Here is a 22606-nt window from a genome sequence, read left to right as displayed (position 1 = left end):
GAGCCAGCTGGGCTGTGATTGGCCATTAATTACAAACATCCAAGATAGGCCAATCCCAGATGTACCTGTTGCATTCCACAGCAGCAGATAATCATTGTTTACATTTTGTTCCTGAGGGGTCTCAGCTTCTCAGGAGGAAAAATCCTAAGGAAAGGGTTTTTCATAAAAGTTGTCTGCAACACTCAAATCTGCCATTAACTGGTCATGTACAATGTCTTAGGATCAGCCCATACTTCAAAAATAGGAAAGTTACCTTACATTGAAATCCTGTTTTTTAAGAATGAGAAAACACCAAATGAAGGCTCCTGCATGCTCATTAGTGCTCTAGAACCATCTCAATGTCCTCCACCCCACCTGGGTTCCTGCAGCTTTCATGGGTCTCTGTCAACCCTCTCATGAGGAAAGGTTCAACAAGAAACTTTCAGCTGGATGGTGAAAATATCCAGCCAAAAAGTGTTTATAGGCGTGCCTAGAAGTTTATCTTGACATTTTATGAGTCAGATGCTGCGGTTTGGGTGTCCCTAATATACCCTTTTTTTCTTTTATCATCTTCTTTTGCAGTTGAAAGCAGCAATTCATAAAACAGCCTCATTCCCACCCATTTCATTCTCTCTCTGAAAGGCACAGTGATTATTTGTCTTTTTTTTTTTTTATTTTTAAGGGTAATCTAAGCTTTACAGGACCTCTGTTGTCAGGCTGCTCCAGATATTGCATTGACAATTCCCAGCTAGATTTATCTCCAAGGATATTCAGTGCTTCCCAATGGCATTATCCTTCTGTTAATTGAAATTCTGTCCTAAGGAAGAAAAAATGAGAGATTTCCAAAGGGGGGCAAGAAATAGCAAGGCAAAAAAAGTAAACCAAAACAAGCCTCTAAGGCAATTCCCCAGGCTAGAAATCTGGAACAATGCTTTATTCCTTTCCCTTACAGCTTCCCAAAGGGGCTGTATTATCAAATATTACATGGGGTAATCTTAGTAACTGGAGAGTTTATACATATAAATGAAACCCCACAATGCTGATCACAGGGCACAATCCAGTGTACAGAGCACTTTTCTGCTGGGATTCACCAAGACCCTTGATGGTTTCTTATCAGTTGTTTTTTTAAGAGTTCAGAGTTGTTTTCATCCATTTTTTCCCAGATGCTTTGTCCCATAACGTTTCGCGGTTTGTTATTTGGCTTAAAGCCCACATATGACCCTACCTGTATTTTTGACTGGTGAAAGAATCTTCCCAGAGTCAGGAGCACAAGATACCCTCAAAATTTGTACCAATTGTCAGGAAAAAACATTCCAAGTGTTCTGGAGCTGCTGCCTAGGTCAGAGCACCACAAACACTTTGTCATTTCATCTTTGAGCTCACACTGATCACGCATTTCTTGTCTGATTCCTCTGTCTTGTCCACCTGTTCTTCATGCACTTCTCAGGGTATGTGATTGGTCCAGGTGCACCACCACCCTCTTCTACCTAGTTCTTGTGGTCTTGGCATTCTGTTCCTCACTCTCTTCTTTCTTAATTTAGCACAATTTATGTCTTAGCAACCTTGATGAATTCCAGTTATTCTTACTCTGGTAAGAATAACCAAAAGCGCTTTGGCTGGAGCACACTGTGGCCCAAACCTTGCAAATGCATTGCTACAATCCAGGACATGAGATCTGGCTCAGTTCCACGCCTGTGGCCCCATTCCATAACATTCCAGAGAAGGACAGGTCCTGATGGTAGCTCAGGGTCTGTATTTTGACACCCCAGTGCTCCTCCAGCAAAAGTTCATCCAACCCAACAGGACCCCATGTCCAGGACTAACCTGACCCCAGCCAGTCTGAGACAAAGCTGGGGTGTCCTGGGATACAGCACTTTTTCCAGCCGATAGATTTCCCTCTGGCATCCTCTCTCTGCCCCCAAACTCTGTGTTTCAAAACTTAAATCCAACTCCAGACCATTTTTAGGGCTCATTCTCTCCCCCTACCAGCCCCAAAGAAGTGAACACCACACTGTCACTGTCAGAGAAGATTGAACCTTTAAAGCGCCTCCTTTTCCAATATTTTTTAACAAACATCTCCTGATCCAGTAGACCTTTTCCCAGTTTTTTTTTTTTTCTTTAGCTCTGTATATTTGGCCATCTGAAGCCACAATGTCTTAGAGCTTATGGGACAGAGAGAGCCAGACTGGATGCATTTTTATCCATGAAGAAAAAAAAAAAATCCATGATAGATGCTCATCCCAAGCTGTGCCTGGCCATTTTCTGGGAGAAAATCATCCAAAAAATTGTGCTGGGCGTCTGCTAACAGCTGAACACCACAGACAACTCATCACAGAGCCTGGTTCTCCACCTTGGCCTCCTTTTATTTACTAGCACAGATGCAGCCAGGAAAAACACGATTCCTGCTGGTGTTCTCTGCTTGCCATGTCCCTCCCCACAACAAGTTTGTGTGCCATGAGCTGTGCCTGAGTGCTGACCTGCCTGCCTGTGTGGTAGGAATGAGGGCTGCATCCCAGATGGCAATCTGGAGGAAAGCTGGCCTGTGGAGAAGTCGTGGCATCGTGGTTTGGTTTGGGGAGTTATAAGGTCAGTGAGTACATTTCCCACTAGAATTTATGAGAAGGCAGGAAATTCAAAGAGTAAATATAATAATAATGATAATGATAATGATGATGATGATGATGATGATGATAATGATAATAATAATAGGAAGAAGGAGGAGAAGGAGAAAGAAGAATGAGAAGAAGAAGAATGAGGAGAAGAAGGAGGAGAAGAAGGAGGAGAAGAAGGAGGAGAAGGAGGAGGAGGAGGAGAAGAAGAAGAAAGAAAAAGAAGAAGAAGAAGAAGAAGAAGAAGAAGAAGAAGAAGAAGAAAGAAGAAAAAGGAGAAGGAGAAGAAGAAGAAGTTGTTGTTGTTCTTCTCTCAATTTTCTTTCCTTGAATGTCTTTGCTGAAGGCAAAAGACCAAATACCAAATTGATTCCTGCTTTCCTCCCAAATGCTTGTTTCATTGTGGGAACACATAGCACATGGCAGAGAAGTTCAGGGCTCTGCTGTGCAGAGAAAAAGAGAGTTTCTTCCTAAAACCATTACAGGAAAAAGGTCAAGGGAGAGCCACTGCTGGGATTCATCCCACCTGGCTTTGGAAAGGCACAGTGCAGCTGGGTGAGCTCCTCCCTGGAGCCAGCCAGAGGAAACAGCATTTCCCTCTGTCAGCCACTGCTCTGAGCAGCAGGGCTGTAATGAGATTAATTGGATCCTGGAAGGGCTCAGTTTTCACTGGTGGCTGCACAGAGAGACAGGACAAGCCCCCCAGGAGAAAACACCCACTCAGAAAACTCATCAGAAGAGGTGATTCTGCAGAGATCCTGCTCTGATCAACCTGATCTAGTGGGAAGTGTCCTTGCCCATTCCAGGGGGATGGAACTGGATCATCTTTGAGTTTCCTTCCAAGCCAAACCATTCTGTGGTTTTATGAATAAAGCCTCATTGACCCCAGGATCATTTTCTTGCTGCTCAATAAGCTGGAACACCTTGGCACTAAAGCTGGCAGGTCTCTGCATGGCAAAGGATTCAGATTTATGGTCCCTACCCCTGTCACCACCTTGGTGAGGTGCACCTGGGGCTGAACACAGGGAAGGGACACCTTGGACAAGTGATATCCAGAGAGAGCTGATGCTGGAGTCATTCTCTGCTGAAGCAGGATGGGGAATGGTGAGAGAAACATCTTAATGCAATCCAGGCAACGGAGCATGGGAAGAGGCAGAAAGCAGGAAACAGGAAATCATAAAGGCAAATGGAATCCTCCGCAGGGTGCTGGAAATGGTGTCTCAGCTGACATCTGGGATTGCTTTGGGAAGCTGAGATGCAGAGGAGCTCCCAGCTTTTACCTGAGAGATAAAGATCATCTCTGAGCTTTGCAAGGCCCTTTCCCCTGCCAGGTTTCTGTGGGACACTTGGGGGATGTTATTTACTCCAGGGATGTCACAGACCTGAAGAAAATGGTCACCATTTCCTCACTGGAGGAACTGGAAGAAGGCAAGGACTGAGGTGCAGCAAATGGCCCTGATTTCTCATGGACCATAAAAGCAGAAAAGCCTTGAAAGCTTTGAAAATGCCGCTTTTCTGTTGCTTGTGGGAGGGAGAATCCAGCATGGACAGAGTGTGACAGTGCTCACGGGGGTTCTTGGATGAGGGAAGAGATGAGGATCTGACTCCATGTTTCAGAGGGCTGATTTATTATTTTATTATATATTTTACATTAAAACTATACTAAAAGAATAGACAAAAACGTTTCATCAGAAGGCTAGCTAGGAATAGAATAGGAAGGAATGATAACAAAGGTTTGTGGCTCGGGCTCTCTGTCCGAGCCAGCTGACTGTGATTGGCCATTAATTAGAAACAACCCCATGAAACCAATCCCAGATGCACCTGTTGCACTCCACAGCAGCAGATAATCAATGTTTATATTTTGTTCCTGAGGCCTCTCAGCTTCTCAGGAGGAAAAATTCTAAGGAAAGGATTTTTCATAAAAGATGTCTGCGACAGAGAAACTTTGGGGAAAGGATGTGGCACTTGGGGACATGGGTTAGATGTGGCTTGGCAGTGCTGGGTTACCATTTGAATTTGGTGATCTTAGAGTGCTGTTCCAACTTTAATGATGGGAAGGTGGCTCCTGCCTCCTTTGTAAACACCTGCTTGGCCTAGAGTATCCAACTTAGCTCATTTGGGAGCTGGACAGAGCCATTCCAGAGGCTGGAACTGGGAGAAGAGGCTGTTGCCTCCAGTCTCTGTCACACAAATGTGACCACAGCCAAGCATCAGAATGATGCCCTGTCCTGCTGCAGACAGATCCATGTCAGAGCCTTTCCTCCTTCCTCCTGTTCTTTCATTAAATCCACAGGGAAATTCTCTGCTGAGCAGCAGGAAGCCCACACATGTAATCCCCCCAAAACAAACATTTTCCAGCTGACAACAGGGAGTTCCCACAACCCTGGAGTCTGTTTGCTTGGCTGTGCTCAGTAATTGCAGCTCCATTTAATATTTGGAAGGGTGTTTTTGTGGGAATAGTTGGTGTTTTGTTTTTTCCCTGTCTTGGCGTGAGAGACAAGAGGAAACTGGTCCAGGATTTATCAGCAGGGTCACAATATTGGTGCCAACCATGCCCTGCCCTATGGATTCTCCCAAAGCTGTGGCCAGACACAAAAACAGTGACTGGGTGGCTTGGGGTTGGTATTGGGCTGCAGAGAGCTTTGCTTCTGAGATTCCAGGCAATCCATTTCACCTCTTTGTGCTTCAGGTTCCCCTTTTCCTTTTCCTTTTCCTTTTCCTTTTCCTTTTCCTTTTCCTTTTCCTTTTCCTTTTCCTTTTCCTTTTCCTTTTCCTTTTCCTTTTCCTTTTCCTTTTCCTTTTCCTTCTCCTTCTCCTGTCTGGTCTTACTGACATGGAAGCTGTTATTTCTACAGGGACATTCTCTCTCTTGTTATGCAGTTTCTGATGGAGAGACAGCCTAAAACTACTCTGGTGGAAGTGTAAATACAACCACTTTGTCTGAAAGGAAGCTTTTAGTGAGATATTTTAGGTTTAAACAATGCCCTGGAAAACAAAACACTTTGTAATTCTTTATTTTGAGGTGGTTTTGGGTTTTACCCTCAACCCAGTGATAATTCAGAAGATCCAAAACCTGAAGCTCTTCATTGCACACAGAAGTTTTTAGCATCAATTCCCACAAGTCACCCTGCTGGCCTGAGGGCTCTGGTGGGGGATGCTCGTGGGGGTGACACTGCTTGGACTGGCTGAGCTGGGGTTGACCCCCAAGAGAATACTGCATGACCTCAGGCCATGGAGAAGGCTTCAAAAATTCACTGACAGCCCTGGGACTGTGGGTGTGCAGTTTGAACAGAAGCGTGTGAGATCACAAGGTGGGAAACTCAGAGTTTAAGGGTTTAGAACACAGTAATAGATATATAAAGCAAGATGGAGGTTTTGGGTTTTGGGCTGGTCCTTCTTCTTCACCATCTTCTCCAGGGGTTTGGGTGGTTTTGTGTCGTTGGATAAAAAAGTCCCCATTGCAGGCCATGGGTGGTTGGTTATTGGGTTAAAAGTGAAAATAATTTAGGTGTCATTTCTTAATTGGACAGTTTATCCTTAAAAGACCTTGTAGAGAGAGATGGGACCATTTTGCAGCTTATTAAAGTACTGTAGAACTCACAGTTTGTGAGACTGTAACACAGATAAGAACTAATAAACATCTGAATCCCAACAAGAAATAGCATCTCACACATTTAATCCCGACCTTGGCAGAGAAAAGAAGCAAAAGAATTTACATTATTTGAGCCCCAGGCCTTTTCCTCTGTGTCCCAAGGAGCAGCAGGACAGAGATGTCTCGTTTCCATGGCTGGATGTGGTCAGTTACAGGTGTCCATATGCTGCTCTTCCATAGGTGCCCAGAGATTGCTGAGCAGAACCAGCCTGAAGCTGTCAGGGCTTCATTCAACTCCCTTCCCTCTCTGAAATCCACCCTCTTGCTTCCTTTTCGTGGTCTCCATGGAGCTGAGACTGTGGAAAGCTGTTTGCTTTCCACAAACCTCGTATGTGGTTCCTTTAGTAGCATCCCCGAATTAGTCAGCTTGTCAATATTTTTTTGTTTATTTTTATTTTTTAATAGAGCTGATGACACCTCTAAAGCATTTGGAAAGGTATAACCTGTCTGGATTCCACCTCTGCAAGGAAAAAAATCAAATGATCCAATAAATGTCTTTTTGTGTGATGGAGGAAGGAAAAATGACAAGAAGGGAAGGGAAGGGAAGGGAAGGGAAGGGAAGGGAAGGGAAGGGAAGGGAAGGGAAGGGAAGGGAAGGGAAGGGAAGGGAAGGGAAGGGAAGGGAAGGGAAGGGAAGGGAAGGGAAGGGAAGGGAAGGGAAGGGAAGGGAAGGGAAGGGAAGGGAAGGGAAGGGAAGGGAAGTTTGTTTCCAAAATGTGGATATGGGGACATGGTTTAGTGCTGGATGTGGCAGTGCTGGGTTAACAGCTGGACTCAATGATCTTTAAGATCTTTTTCTAACTTTTCCTTGACTTCAGTTCCCTCCCTCTGGCTCCATTTGACACAGAAAGCAGCAATCAAAGCCTGGGGCATTTTTATTTCTTTATTTTTTTTTTAATAAACTTTATTCTATATTACAAATAGTTGGTTTTTTTTTTCTTTTTTTGTTCTGGACTGCAAAATAGGAATGCCTTATATTTACATACACAGGTATACAATTAATTATAACAAAGGTACAGAAGCTTTGCCTTTACCAAGTAACAACGGGATTCCAATTTAAATAGTATAGATTTTATTTCTTTCTTTTTTTTAACTAGGATCAGTTCAAAAGAAAATCAAACTAACAACAACAACAACCTAAGAAAAAGGATCCCAACCTCCTTTCTAATGCTGTCTTGACATCTCTTTGAGGCTGTTAGTAACACTGTGGTGAAAGGAAATGTCTTTCCATTGATTTTGAGTTGGAAGCTTTAGCAAAACAGAGAATGAGACTTCTGGGCTCACGTGTATGTCCAAGACACGGGGTCAGACACAAGGAAGGGCCTCTCTTGTGACCTCAAATAATCCAGTTGCCTCTCTAATCCTTGGGGAAAACACTGGGAGCATTTAGCTAGCACCTAATCTCTCTGCTTCCTTACCCCAGCCTGGGCTGGAAAGCGGAATTTCTCCAGGGAATGGAGAAAGAGCAGCATAGAAAGTTTAAATACCACCAAGTTTCTCTTAAGATACTTCAGAAAGGACTTCAAGCTTGGACATGTGCCTCGATTTCTCCAACTGGCTCTTGTGCCTCAGTTCTGTGTGAAAGTGAGCAGCAGCTTCTCCACTGGGGAATGCCAGACCACACCAGTAAAAGAAGGGAATGCTGAGAAGAGCCTGGATGTCCTGGTTTTCCCTCTTGTTTTCCACACCCAAGTTTGCTTTACTGAGCTTCCCTGCACACTGCTCTCTGCTGCGAGCGTCTTTGAGGTGATCTGTTTCCAAGCAGAAAGAATTTCTTGAGGTAAACTCTCCGTTTTTAGAACAGAAGATTAAAAAAAAAAAAACCCAAAAACAACACAACAAAAAAGCAAACCAACCAAACAATGAACAAACAACGACGACAACAGAAATCAAACACGTGACAGGCTGATTAGACTAAGTAGCTTTGTAACTTCTGTGGGGTTTTTGGTGGTTTATTTATTTCTCCAAGTGTAAATCCTGTTTGGTTTTTTTTTAACTTTTTTTTGACATCTTTCTACAAATTTTTTTTTTTTTTGGCTGTAAGCCTGTGTCCCCTTGGATGCTTCTCCAAGTGTAGAGAACTGGGCCACCCCAAATAAAACACGGTTGACAAGCTCTATTTTCAAAGCATTCTGCATAAAGTCATTGCTCCCAGTAAGACAGCAAAATATTTTTTTTTTTTTGGGAAAGGGGCATTGCACAGTCACACAGGTGAGGGAAAACTGCAGGATTTAATGGGCCAAGCACTACCCTGAAATGGGAGCTGCACCAGGCGCAAAGCAGGAAAATTCAGGCTGGGAATGGGCAGGAGGTTGAGGTTCACACCATGATGTTGAGGTTCATGTGTTTCACCAATTTCCTGCCACACAGCACACCAAGTTTGGATGGCAAGAGTTAGGACATCCCAAAACCTCCACCTGCCCTGAAGGACAACTCTCACTACTTATATTTTCTTTTCTCCTCTTTTGGAAGAGTCCCCAAATAGCAGTGTCTCTTCCCAAAGCACTTTGTTAAAGCCTTGGAGAAGGACAAATCTACATTTCATGTTTTGACTTAGTTCCGAAAAATTGTCCTTCTGATATTGGCTGTTGTGTGTTTGGGTTTTTACCTCACAGGCATCCCAGACTCCAGGAAATTCAGAGGGGACTCCACAGGAATGCTGATCGCTGACTGGTCTCCTCAAATTTGATCTATTGGTTTTCAACAGCACCATTAAAAATAATTACAATTATCTGATTTGCTTGGTCTCATTCCCTTCATGGCAAACATTTTCATGTGGGTGAATGCAGAAGATTGGGAAAATTTGATAATCACTTTTCAATCTAAGCAATTACCAAATGAAATTCTGGTAAATCTTCTTTATGACCCAATAAATTTTATGGTCTTCAGTGTCAAAGATGCAAGATAAGACAACTGCAGTGGTACAACTACAGGGATGAAAATTGGAATAGCCCTCTTCTCTAATGGAGCAAGGCTGATGTGTGCTGGGTGGGACCAAACCTTTGGATATGTTCAGGATAGGATAAAGAGTGGGAAGAGAAGGACTGGGGAACGATATTACATTCAAACTCTGTGATCTTGGAGGTCTTTTCCAGCCTAAATCATTCTATGATTCTGTGCTAGGAGAGGAAGGTGGCTGAATTTCTCCTCGATTGTTCTCCTGTGCTGTAAACCCTGCAGTGAAGGAAGAATCTTGACTCTCTCCATAGAACTTCAGAGAGCCTTCCTGAGTTCCCTTTCCCCTGTTTCAGATGGTGCTGCAGGTGCCAGCATTAATTATTTGATTGCAGTGTTTGAGAAATGCCCATAAATATCAGCCTATCATCTGGAATATTCTGGATATTAGGAGCCTGTCCATGGGCTTTTAGGAACTTTGGGTCCAGTTCTCTCCATGGGGCTTGAAAAACAGTGTGGGACACTACTTATTTATCAGGAATTTTTGGTCAAGTGTTGAGAGGGAGGTGGGGGAAAAGAAATAAAAGGAAAATAAAGCATCCGTGTTGTAGTAGGGCTCATTCTTCTGCTTGTGTCTTTGTTTTTAGTTGTGTTTTACATGCACTTAAAAAATAGTTAGCTCAACAGGTGAGGCTGGGAAGAAAGATGCCAAGACTTCTCATAGACTGGGGGATTCTGGGACACTGGTTGGAAATGGGAAGGGCACTGAAGGGGACAGGGGAGGAAGCCCACGCATTTACATCACAATTCTGGCACATTTTCCAAGCAAAAAAGCAAATCCAGCTCAAACACCAAACTAAAGAGAAACAGAAAGACAAAGAAATAAAGAGGAGATGAAAGAGAAGCAAAACGCAGATTTTCTTTCAAATCCTGGGCATGGGGGGAAAGAAGAGGGTGGGGGAAAAGCAGAAATGCCTAAATGGGAAGTTTGGAAAGGGTTAAGACACCAATCTCCTGGTGCTTCCCATTTCCCCTAAGTGTTTCATTCTCAGTGTCTCTGAGGTGTTCAAGTTTTTCCTTGAAAAATATATATATATAATATACAGATGAAAAACTCCGTACCAGCAAGAAGAAATAAAATAACAACCATGGAAAACAACCATAACAAACCAAAAACACAGCCCTGAAAACATCGAAAAGAAACAGGGTGAGTCTCAGATTTCCCCTGTGGTGTTCCTCTGACTTCAGTAACAGTACAGGATCACACCAGTTCATTTGGAGACTTTTTTTTTTTGTTGGTTTTTTTTGTTAAACAGCTTCTTCTTCCTCTCATGTGCGCATGTCCAGGCAGGATCGCCCATCACTCATAACCACTTCCCTCCAAGCCAGCTCTTTGTCCTTAGACTCCTACCATCCAGCTGTGAGTACAAGGCATGACAATAGGGTCCATATTTATCTGTTGTGGCACTTTGTTTGTCAAAACCTTTGGTTTCTTCCTTTTTTTTTTTTTTTTAATTTTTCCTCTTTTTTTTTTTTTTTCTTTTTCTTTTTTTTAAATTTACGTACTTATAAAAAATACTGTGTTTGTGTGTTGTTTGTTGTCATTTTCTTACTACTGGCTCTGGTGGGACTTCCCACTTTCACAGCCATTAATCAATGGATCTGGAACATGCGCCGACATTACTAAAATGGATCAACAAAACCATGGCAGAACCAACCAAACCCAAACCATCCCCAATGCGCAGGCCTCTTAAAACTGCTGAGACGTCCATAAGGTGCATGATGAGTCCATCAGCTCAGCAATCCCACAGAAAGCAAGCAGAACCAAAAATAAAAGAGGAAGGAAACGCACACGCGCACACAGATACACACGCACACGCACAAAATAATTGGAATTGCAATCAAGAGAGAAATGTCTGGGGGGTTTAAAACCAAGACGTGTCCCTAAGTTTGCTGTTTCAACGTGAATCTGGTGATTTTTCTCCCCACAGACACGTCCAGTGTTGGACTGAGTGGTTTTGGACTCGCCTACGTGTGTATCTGCCTGGCTGAAGGAAACCCTCCCGCTGCCTGGCTCCTGCTTGCACCACACCACCCCTCACGCGCACCCGGGATCTGTCACTCCCAAAACGTTCCGGTTTGACAGCAAGAGACAGGAATGAACCCAAACAAACTCGCTCTGTAATCACTTTACACACCCTGCACCCCTTCCTCCCTCCAGGTGCAAAGCAGATCCAGGCTGTTGCTCCAAGGACGGGGCGAGGTGGACGTGGGCTGATCCTCCAGCCGCTCCTCCATCTACCAGGGAGCTCTGCTCATGGCTGGGGAGATGAATGTTGAGGCAGCTCATGCCTCCCTGGTGAACAAGGAAGGTTCTCCACACCCCGAGGGTCTCTGGTCATGGTGTTATCTGGGCTGGCAGCCGTGTGGATGGAACAGCTGAAGGCAAAAAGAGATGCAGGAGCTCACTCCCCTTTGGCTGGCCATGAAACAAGTCGAGATGTTCTGGAGAAGCTGAGCAGAGGATGGCACAGGGACAGGGTGATCCCCCACAATTGTCCCATGGTGACAGTGATCCCTGAAGGGATAAGAAGTGCAAAGAGAGATAAAATCCTTCCTAGGCAGCAACTGTGCCTTCAGCAAGGCCTGTTGGTTCCAGAAATGGAGGAGAGGAAAGGCCAGGAGTTGGCACCAAAAGGCAGATGGGCTCACAGCAGTTCAGAGACCTCCAGGAGACGGGCAGTTCGGCTGAGGGGATCTAGGTAGAAGAATTTTTTTGCAGTGTTTCATTTGGATTTCCTCCAAGATCTCCTTCCAAAGTGTGTGGTGACATTTCCTCTTAGGAGCGGCTTGGAAGGAAGGCTTCACCATCAGCCTCATGCACCACCTCACTTCACAGCAAGCATTTCAGTAACCCTCTGATACTCCACTGTGGGAAAACAACAGCTGTGTTCCAGTTGAGGAAACAAAATGGAAAGAACAGCTTAAAAAAACAAAACAAAACAAAAAATCCTTCTGGTTCTTCTTTTGAGGCTGAGCTCCTTGCCTGGAACAACCCGAGGCCTGTGGCTCCTGCTTTCCAAGCCAAGGTGGGAACAAGGGGCATGATGCTGTGCTCTCCATGGCCAGGAGGAGCAGGACCACCACCACAGACAGGATGCCACCCAGCAGAGAGAGCGTTTTGCTGCAGTGCTACGACCAACAGGACACGACGGGAAAGACGGAGGGGGACACGCGGCTCTTGGGAAAATAAGAAGAACCATATGAAACACATGGGCAGGGCAGCGTCGGTCTCCTCGTCCCCTCTTGACCCTTTCCCTGCCCCAGGAGAGCAGCTGTTTGCACAGGCAGGATGAGCCATGGTGGCCCTGCTCTGGACACAGCTGTGGCATTTTTCGGGGAGCCTCCTCTCCCAGTGGGTGGCTATCGAGGGATAGAATTGCAATGGCTCTGCCCTTCAGGAGCCCTGCAGGCAGGCTGCCTTCCCCTTGGGGACACTTGAGTAATACTGAGTTCATTTCCATGTCCTCTCCAGAGGCTACAGCCCTCAGAGGGCAGTTAAAGCAGCATGACAGAAGTTACCCCCCAGTTTCACCTCTGCAGAGCGAGGATGCGATGCTGGGCGAGGGTTGGTGGGGTTTTCGCGTGTGTTCAGTAGTTTCTCTCTAGGGCAAAAGGCAGAGGGGAAGCTGTGAAAAGGAGAGCTCCACCCAAATGTCTTCATGGCCCCAGAGCCAAGATTCCTCTGCAGTCTTTTCTTTTAACCCTTGGGGCTCTGTTGCTTTGTCCATAGGTTTGGAAAGAGAAGGAAAAGAGAGAAAGAGAGAGGGGGAGGAGAGAGAGAGAGAGAGAGAGAGGAGTGCTGTTCGGGTGACTCTGCTTACAGCCCATCAAAACTTGCACTTGGTAAAGATGATGATCTTGAGTGAGGCACGACTTGGTTTATCCCTCCCAGGGTGTCCCTGGCAGGACAGTTCTCAGCTGTCTATGCTCATGAGGGTTATAACTTGTTCAAGTTTGTAGGCAAGTTTCTGTTTCCCAGCCTGGTCGTCTTGATCAAGTGCTCCGAGAATCTGGAAAAGGAGAGAGGAAGAAGTGCTAAGGATTTCAGTTTTTTACCCCAAAATGACTGAGTCCAGCATCTTAAAGCAGCAGAGGAGGTTGAGCTTTCTCTAAGGCACGTCCCAGGCTTAGCTTAGATAATGCAAGGCAAGTCAGTCAGCCAGGAAGGAGCTAGGTGGGGAGTTTGGATTTGATCTGACTCAATGCAGACCTTTGGATTGTAACCAATCAAGTGGATTTTTATCTTGGTGATCTGTTATTTATCTATTTATGAGCTTTATCCATCACCTGGCCATGCCACTTGAGATGCCCTAAGGGGTCTCACATGGCCTTCAGTACAAAGAACCATGCTGGACACCTTCAAGTCTGTGTTGGACCATTTTGGGGTGTTTAGGGTATCTGGAATGACATTGGGCACAGTCCTTAAGGAATTTTTGGCCATTGTGGATGTAAAACTCATGTAGGGCTCCAGTGAGTTAACATCTGACCATCAACTACTTCAGCTGAGCCTGACTGAATGAGAGAGACACAAAACAGGGATCCAAAATCCCAGACCTTCTCTTTCCAAACCCCAAGCCTTGTCTCTCATTCCTTAAATCCTCCACCCTCCCAGCCAGGATGCAGACAGTCCCCTGGCCCTCCAGAGGTGTTCCCAGGCTCTCACCTCCTCTCCCATGGCCCCTCAAAGGTGTCCCCAAGCTCTCACCTCCTCGCTGTACTTGCCCACGTAGGAGTAGATCTCGGAGAGCGCGCTCATGGTGTTGAACTCGTTCATGTGCATGCGGGACTGCTCAGCCAGGTAAGCATTCATGTCCTGGTCACTGATTGCTGGCATCTTGGCGATGTCTGAGTAGTACCTGAGGGGCACAAACACAGCAGTTTGTGGGGAAGAGAAGGAGATCAAGAAGTGAAAGGCACAAGCAAAACAGAGAAAAAAACTCCACACGTAGTGTTGGGTTTTTCTGGTTCCTCAAACACCTGCTCATGCTCTTCTTTTACATCTAGAAAGGTGACTTAGCCAAGGTGGAAGTGACTGAGCACTCATCCTGAGCACCACATATGTCTTTTTATTCACCCCAATCTGAGAATGAAGCCCCAAAGAGTATCCTGTAAACTTTCCCAGTCAACAGGAGCTGGACTGAAGCTGGATCACTTTGTCAGATACTCAAGGGTTTTTAGCCCTGCCTCTCTTCCCAGAGAGATCTTGCTGCCCACTCATGATTTCACTCCCACATAGAGAAAAACCCTAAATATTTGTATTTTTTTCTTGCACCATTCTCACCACTACATCTGCCCCATTGCTGACATCCCCCACCTTCCACACTCAGTCCAGTCTATCCCAACAACTCTCTTGCTCAGCATCTCCTTTTTTGCCCCATATTTTAAGCTAGCCTGATATTTGTGGCAACAGCCTTCAACTCCAGTCTGACTGGGAAAAAATCTGCTTTTCCTAGAAGAATCTGCTTTTCCTAGGAGTCAACAGCATTCCCCTGGAGCTCAGGAGGACTGGGGGCTTATCCATAGGCTCTGGATCCCCCAGAACCACTGCCCAGCAGGCTCCATGTGCAGAGTGATGTCTCTTTAAGGAAGTTGCTATTTTGGTTGTCCTTTCTCCCCTGGGTAAGGCAGGTCTTGGAGGACAAGGTTTGCAGAAGGTAATCAGTCACTGTCACTCGCAGCTGTGCTCTGCTGTCAACTGGTTAATTAGACGCCATCATTTACATTTTTAATTTCTGCAATTTGACATTTTGTGCAGAAGGAAAAAAAAAATAAGAAGAAGAAGGAGAAAAAAAAAAAAAAAAAAAAGCCCATAGCTGCAGCAATCCACAATTTTATAATTAGGAGGCAGAGGGGACAGGGAGCCAAAAGAGCTGACAGGTGTCCTGTAAACAGCGTGGAGACACCTGCTGAGATGGGGGCTGTGTGCCACTGCAGAGGAATTGGACATGGAAATGCTGTGTGGTGAGCATCCTTGAGGTGGGTGAATGGGAAAATACTCCATGACAGAGCAGGATGAGCAGCTGCTGGAGTGAAGACAGAGCAGTGCAAGAGCATGGGGGGAAACCCTTCTACACCAGGAGGCTCCAGCTGTGCCCAGTCTGGTTTTGTGCCCTGATTTACCCCAATGAGTCAGTCCCTGTTGATAACCTGTTTTTGGTGGTGGGATGCTGATGTAATCCTCGGCAGAAGGAGGCTCAGGAGGCAGAGGTCCTTCTTGCTTGACAGTTTCCAAAGCTAAACTCTGTTTCACCATAAAAACTTGTACAAACCTCATTAATTTTACTGCAACTTCCAGCAGGCACAGAAACATCTCTCTCCCTGGAGCCCTGGCATTTTGTCTTCTGGGCTTAGGACCAGCCAGAAATCTGAGGCTAACTCAGTCCTGTGGTCTAAATATTCCTCATTGCCAGTGCTCCAGTGAAAAGTGGTGTGGGTTTGATTTTCTTTACACTCTGCCTGACCCTCAGTCCCCAGGGATTGAGGTGGACCTGGGGATCCAAGTCCAGGTGGACCTGGACAGTGAATAAAGTGAGCATCTAGAAATCCCAGGAGGCTCTGTCCTGCAGAACTGCCCCCAGGAGAAGATGCTGAGCAGGAGGAATAAATATTTCTTAGATGTTTGCCACTTGCAGAAAAACCCAAACAGGTCTTGACATCACCTGTGGAGAAGATCAGATCTGTGCTGCACATAGGAATTGGTGGCATGCATAACATGGCTGAGAAAACAAGGAATCTGAGGGTCAAAAAGCAAGGAATCTAATGGTCAAAAAGCAAGGTGTGCTTGGCACTGGAAAAAAAAATCCATGTGCCACCAGCACAATTCACAGACTTGTGGGGAAAACAGGCTGCAAAGCAGTGAAATGCATTGATTTATGACCCCTGAAAAGGGAGCAGCTCCTCATGAATGTTGGATAGGCACCCTCCTGATGGGTGAAATGAGAAGAGAAGGGTTCTCATCACAGCAAAAATAAATGGGGTTGGTGGAGGATATCAGAGATGCCAGTCTGGCTCTGACAAGAAGTTAAAATCCTCCTTTTCCTCTCTGGTTGAGCTGTCACCAAGTGGTGGCAGGATAGTGGGTGTAGGGACAGGGTGCTCCCAAAAACTGGAGCACAGACACACTTACCAACTCCTTCTGCAAGTTTGTCCTGTTTCCTTTCCACCTGGTAGCAAACAGACTCTTGAGTCTGTGACTCACAAGGGTTTGAAAGCTCCCCACCCCTCTCCAGCCCTGCAGAGATCATTCCCCAGCAGCACAACACTCCTGTGACTCATCCAAACAAGGAAAAGCAGCAGGAAATGTTCCCTGGAGCCAGGGATGGCATGCACAGATCTGAGTTTCAAGAAGCACAGTTTCAGGGCTCTGGCCATGACAGACTCCTAGGATGTTCTGGGGTCACAGGCCATCACCCACCAAAGTCTTCTCCAGACTCAATTCCCTGGCATCTCACACCTAAACAGCCATTTCCCATTCAACCAAGGTGTTTTGGGGCAAAAATAAAAGAGAAAGAAGTGGAAACAAACATGTACCAATGCCTCAATCTAGCTGAGTGAGAAGATGTAATATCCTTCCATCCAAATTCTGCCATGGCCCAGTGACTTATTTATGCAGAAGAGTCTCTAATGAAGCCATCACTGTGCTCTCTAAAGAAATGATGAATGTGTGTATTAAAGCATCCTAGAAGGGAGATGACAACATCCCTGCTGAGTCTTTATTTACCTTCCATTCCAGCCCAGATCCTCAGAGGTGCTTAGAGCCTCTCTGCCATTTGCATACCCCTAATGCAAAAACCACTGAGGAGCTGTCACCAAACCCCAGAGGCCCTTGCATTCCCACTGCTGGAATTTGCAGTGGAATTTCCTGTGCTGCTTCCATCAGCCCTGCAGCTGACAGCTCCCACAGCACAGCTGGGCTGGGAGGCAGTGCCAGGGGCACAGAGGGGCTCTGTCACCTGTGGAGGGACACCTGGTCTCACCTGAGACAAGGACAGGGCTCTGACACACTTCCACAGCCAGCAGAAGGTTGGGAACACAACACTGAGCCATATTCTCTCTGAATGAGACAGAAAATAGCAAAGCAAAGCAGTAAATGCAGTTTAATCTGCTCCTAAAAATTATAATCCTGAGCAGATTTGCTGCTATTGCTGTATCCAGTTTTGCTCATCTCCATTGGATCCTTCCCCAGCTGTTTCCAGAGGATCCTCAGATTGAGGATCTTCTGATCCAGCCTTATGTGTCTGAGTTTCCCTGGATTCACAGGAGCAGCCTCCATTCTTGCCTCAAGGCTCTCCATCCTCTGATGTGACCACAGGAAATTTGTTCGTTAGGCTTCATAAGCAATTAAAATGATGAGGAACTGGGGTGAACCCATCATTCCAGTACTCCAGGATGTGAGGATAACCAGGCCATGGGATGTGTCCTCACAGATATAAAGGGTAAAACAACCCACCCCAATCTGCCTTGAATGGAGAGAGAGCCCAAGAGACCCCACATTGCCACTGGAGGATGGAGAAGGATTTGGGATGTACCAGGATACAGCTGGTACTATTCTACTGAAAAAATAATTATTCTTGGTCCTTCCAACCTCATCTTTCCCTAGGTTGTGTTTTGTTTTTTGTTTTGTGTTTTGTTTTGTTTTCCCAAGGAAAGCGACACAACAGTGACCTGGGCATCCATCACAGCGACCTGGGAATACATTTTGTCCTCTGTTTATCCAGGGATAAATGCTCTTTCCCTCGGCACCGACAGGGAAAGGCTCCTTAGTGGAGCTGTTTCACAAGAATGACTGTGCCTGCTGCCGCTCAGTAACTCATTAACTCATCAAAAGAGAAGAGAAAAACCACGTTTGCCAGTGCTCCCTCCCCAGCCCGAAATTTCCCAGCACAGCCCATGGTTTAGGCAGCTTAGCATGGAGCTAATTGCCTTCCAAAAGATCTTTTTGTCATGCCTGTTGTTTGTCGCTGGGATGGGACTGCACTCATTAATAATCATTTTAGCATATGAAAAGCTTGTAACGAATCCATGTGCTGCAGACGGCAGACGCAATTACAGCAATAACATAATTAGGGTTATGCAATAGCTGGCTGGATCCAGACCACTGAAGGGTGGAGAGGTGTGTGAAAGGGATCTGGGGGGCTCTTCCAGCAGGGAAGGGCTGGTGGAAAGCTTGGGAACAACCAGCTCTGTTTTTGGGATGTACTGGAGCATTGCAAGGACATGCACTGACACAGAAGGGCACTTTGAGTTCCTGGGGAGCATCTGAGCTGCTGGTGAGGCACTGGAATGGATTGCCCAGGGAAATCCAGGGATGCCCCATCGCTGGAAGTGTCCAAGACCAGGCTGGATGGCATCAAAACAGGACGACCCTCATGGCAGGGAGAAATGATGAGGAGGACTCCATCTTATCCAAGGCTAATTAATTACTTTATTATACTATATTAGTCTATATTATATTGCATTATATTAGATTACATCTAAACTGAATCTCCCAAGCACTCAGCTCTGCACACACTGCACAGAACTTCATGACTGTCACCAACAGTCCTCACACACACACACACACACCTGGCCCTGATAGGCCAAGGAGCCAAAGCGCCATCACTGTGGGTAACCCATCTCCATGTTGCATTCCACTTTTGCACAGCAAATAACAATACTCTTGGGAACAATTGTGCCTTGCTTTTCTCTGTGAAGAGAAATGTGGGGCTACACATTTGGCCCTGATAGGCCAAGGAAACCAAACACCATCACTGTGGGTAAACCATCTCCATATTGCATTCCACTTTGGCACAAACACAGGCACAGCAAATGATAAGAATTGTTTTTCCTTTCTGTGAGGTTCAGAGAATGTGAAACCCAGAAATGTTCTTGGGAAGTCGTGCTTTGCTTTTCTCTGTGAAGAGAAATGTGGCTACACACTTGGCCAAGGAAATAAAGCACCATCACTTTGGGTAAACCATCTCCATACTGCATTCTACTTTTGCACAGCAAATGATAAGAATCGTTTTTCCTTTCTCTGAGGTTCAGAGAATGTGAATCCCAGAAATATTCTTGGGAAGAATTGTGCCTTGCTTTTCTCTGGTGGTGACAGGCTGGGGCTTGGAGCTCCCTGGGACAGTGGAAGGTGTCCCTGCCCATGGCAGGGATGGAATGAGATGAGCTTCAAGGTCCCTTCCAACCCAAGCTGTTGAAAGGAACAATTCTGTGTGTGCAAGCCCTAGACAGGGCAATGCTTTTATTTTGCCTGTTCCTGGCTTTTCCTGCTGCTTGTCCCCTCAGAATAAAGAGTGCAGGGCTGATGGGCAGCTCTGCCTTGGTGGCTGAACTGTGAATTGGTGCACAGGTAGCTCCTCTGGGAGAGGAGATCATCCAGCAGCACCTCAAAGCAGAAGATGAGTGGGGCTGCACCCTCCCCATATGGACACATTTTCATCTTGCCATATTTTCTGCACTGTGTAAAAACAGCTCCTTGGCGTGATGAGAAAACATTGGGATGATTTTATTTTTTTTTCTTTTGAGACGAAAAGTGAAGAAAGACAAGTGAGCAATCTTCAGACACACCAAAAGCTGCCCCAGAGAGGCAGGGAATGAGCTGTACCCCCTGCCACGGCCATGCCTGAGCTTTAATTACAGCCAGGGAGATTTTGGCTGCCCAGCAGGGAAAACTCTGATGGGAAGGACAGGGAAGCACGGGAATGAATTGCCTGAGGACAGCAGAGGCTCTGTTGTTGGAGGCCTTTAAGATGGGGGTAGACAAGCATCTGTCAGGAAGGCTTTAGACAGAGCTGATCCTGCCCTGAGGCAGGAGATGGTCGGGTTGACCTCCCGAGGCCCCTTCCAGCACTGTTTTTTATTATCTCCACCGACAACACCCCCTGCCTTGACCTTTGGTATGCTACTTCTTGAGCCTTCTTTCCAGCAGAGAAAGAGGGGGCACAGAAAACTCATTTTTTTAAAGTAGAGCCAGGATTTGCACCTCTCTTTTTTAAAGCCCTCAGAGTTTCTGCTTAAAACCTCAATAACTCACAATGTTAAGGCACATACAACTTTTTATTGCTTTAAACTGGTCCAGTTTGTCTTTCTTTCTAAAGTTAGCTGCAAAGTGGCCAACAGACATGACAAGCATTGCACAGGTAGAGATTTCCCAGTGATTTGAGAGGCCTGAAACCCCAGGCTGATACACCAGGTGGGTGAAATCCCAAATGGGTACAGGCTGTCTGTTTTGTGTACTCCAAACATGCTCATAAAGCTCTTCCTAACAAGACCTAGACCTTGACATCTAAAGGCTAATGGGATGCAAATCATAGCTGCTGCATGAATCACCAATTCAAAAATGGTTTGGGTTGGAAGGGACCTTAAAGATCATACAGTTCCAACCCCTGACATAGGCAGGGACACTTTCCCCTGTCCCAGGTTGCTCCAAGCCCATCCAGCTGGGTCTTGGACACTTCCAGAGATCCAGAGACAGCCACAGCTGCTCTGGGTAACCTGTGCCAGGGTCTGCCCACCCTCTGAGTAAAGAATGGCTTCCAAAAATCTCACTTAAATCTCTCCCTTTTAGTTAAAAATTGTTCCCCCTTCTCCTAACAGTATCTGTACTTTTAAGGAAAAAAGGTAGATGGGATCATGGCATCAGGAGCAGCACCAGCTGTGTCAGGCACTGTTTGCACCCAGGTTAACACAATGAAATGCAAATGTTCTAATTCTGAACCCACGTATCAGATCACTTTAAGCTTTTTTTGATCATGAACCTGGCAAACCTATTTTGAACGGTCTTCATTGGATGACTCCTAAGTTAAGAACACTTGTGATGTCTCCTTAAGTTTTTCTTAGAGGGGCCCTTTACAATGCACAATAAGCAGCCAAAAGGAGACCAGGTCCCTGCAGGGATGAGAGGAAAAAAAAGAGCACCAGATCCTCTCCTTGCAGCCCTGCAGGTGTTTTGGGCACCAGTGTGAAATGGAAAAACTCTTTGACTTCTGCTTTTTGTGCTCTGCCCCTTTTCAGTCTCCCACATCCTTGCCTCCGTGCCAGGCTCCAGTAGGGAAACATCATATTGATTGTGATGCAGGCAATTAAATGGTGTTAATGAAGTTCAAACAAGTGTTATCATAAGCTTGGCAGCATGGAGAGAAATGAAAGGTCAGCCACAGCCCTTTGTCATTTTTCAGTGTGGTGTTGAATGCTAATGAGACAGTCCCAATTAGAACAGGCTCCCCTTTGTATTGCTTGGGGATTGCATCAAATGCTCCCAAGTTCTCCAGATTTCCAGGCTCAAAGGGGACATTTGAAGTAAACTTGAAAAGATGCAGATCTGAAGCTGCTCTAATGTAAATTCAGCAGAGCCTATGGAGTTTTACTAACTGAAGTCAGATGAGATTCTGCTCTATCGTTACCATTCTTTTCCTTTTATTTTATTTTTTTAAATGATAATTGAAAAGCCTCCACTTTGTTTTAGAACTACAGCCTGACTCTTCGTGGTGGCTTCAACAAAAGCCAAATAGCCTGTCCCAATTTCCTGGGTTAATTGTCCTGCCTCATCAGGCCTCGTGTTCTGCAGCAGGAAATCCAAGATGTGCCTGCACCAGGACACTTTTTAGCCACGTGTTTCCAGCTCTCTGTGTCCCATTTGAACAGGGAACCTGCTTTTTCCCAAAAGCCAGAATTTCTCAGCTGGATTGCTTCAGCAGGCAGAGTCCACCTCTGCTTCCAACAATGTTATAAAAGGACTTTCATAAAATCACAGAATAGTTTGGGTTGGAAGGGACATTTAGAAGTCATCTAGTCCAACCCCCCTGCAATGAGCAGGGAGAATCTTCAACTAAATTTAACTGATGTACAATAATCTTTCTATTGCTGTTGTCAGCAAATCCACTATCTTGAATAATTATAGAAATGGGCACTGAAACAACCAACCTCCCAAAATGTCATGGAAGATGTCCATTTCTTATATAGTTTTCCATTAGGTCGACAGGAAATTACAAAAATTGGTAAATTTTAAAATGTCTTAATTAGTCATTGTCATGCATCCTGATTCTGAAGGCAACACTTGCCTCACCACAAAATAAGTGAAAACATGAAAAAATCCCACGCTAAAACATGAGCCAAACAAACAAATAAAACCAGGGAAGATTCCTGACAGTCTTGCTGTTGAAATCTTTTGGAATCAAATTTCCAGTTGACCACCCTGTGGTCAACTGGTAAGGCCAGAAGCTGTAACTATTCCCTTCCCAATGCACATTCCCAGGTGGAAAACAAATTTTTGAAGGATTGGAGAAAAGTCCTTTCATCCCTGCCTCCTTCTCATGCCAAGGTCATTCCCTGCTCTGGGTTTTGTGAGCCCTAAAGGTGAAAGGAAAGGAAAGGAAAGGAAAGGAAAGGAAAGGAAAGGAAAGGAAAGGAAAGGAAA

The 22606-nt window shown here is 45.5% G+C and overlaps 1 protein-coding gene across 1 annotated transcript in view; it reads right to left on the bottom strand.

Annotated features, from left to right (window-relative positions):
• Positions 1-13063: 13063 nt before the first annotated feature.
• PLXNA4 (plexin A4) overlaps positions 13064-22606 on the bottom strand; it is a 502236-nt gene continuing 492693 nt past the window's right edge. The window contains exons 31-32 of the mRNA XM_059471897.1: positions 13904-14054; positions 13064-13208 (exon numbers count right to left, since the gene is read on the bottom strand). Of these exons, the coding sequence (XP_059327880.1) occupies positions 13113-13208; positions 13904-14054 (247 nt within the window). The 3' untranslated portion in view covers positions 13064-13112. The remainder of the gene's footprint in view (positions 13209-13903; positions 14055-22606) is intronic.

The sequence above is a fragment of the Ammospiza nelsoni genome, chromosome 5, assembly GCF_027579445.1.
Source record: "Ammospiza nelsoni isolate bAmmNel1 chromosome 5, bAmmNel1.pri, whole genome shotgun sequence".
Taxonomy (NCBI): Eukaryota; Metazoa; Chordata; class Aves; order Passeriformes; family Passerellidae; genus Ammospiza; species Ammospiza nelsoni.
The sequence above is the reverse complement of the archived record's forward strand: the minus strand, read 5'-3'. Positions and strand labels throughout refer to the sequence as shown.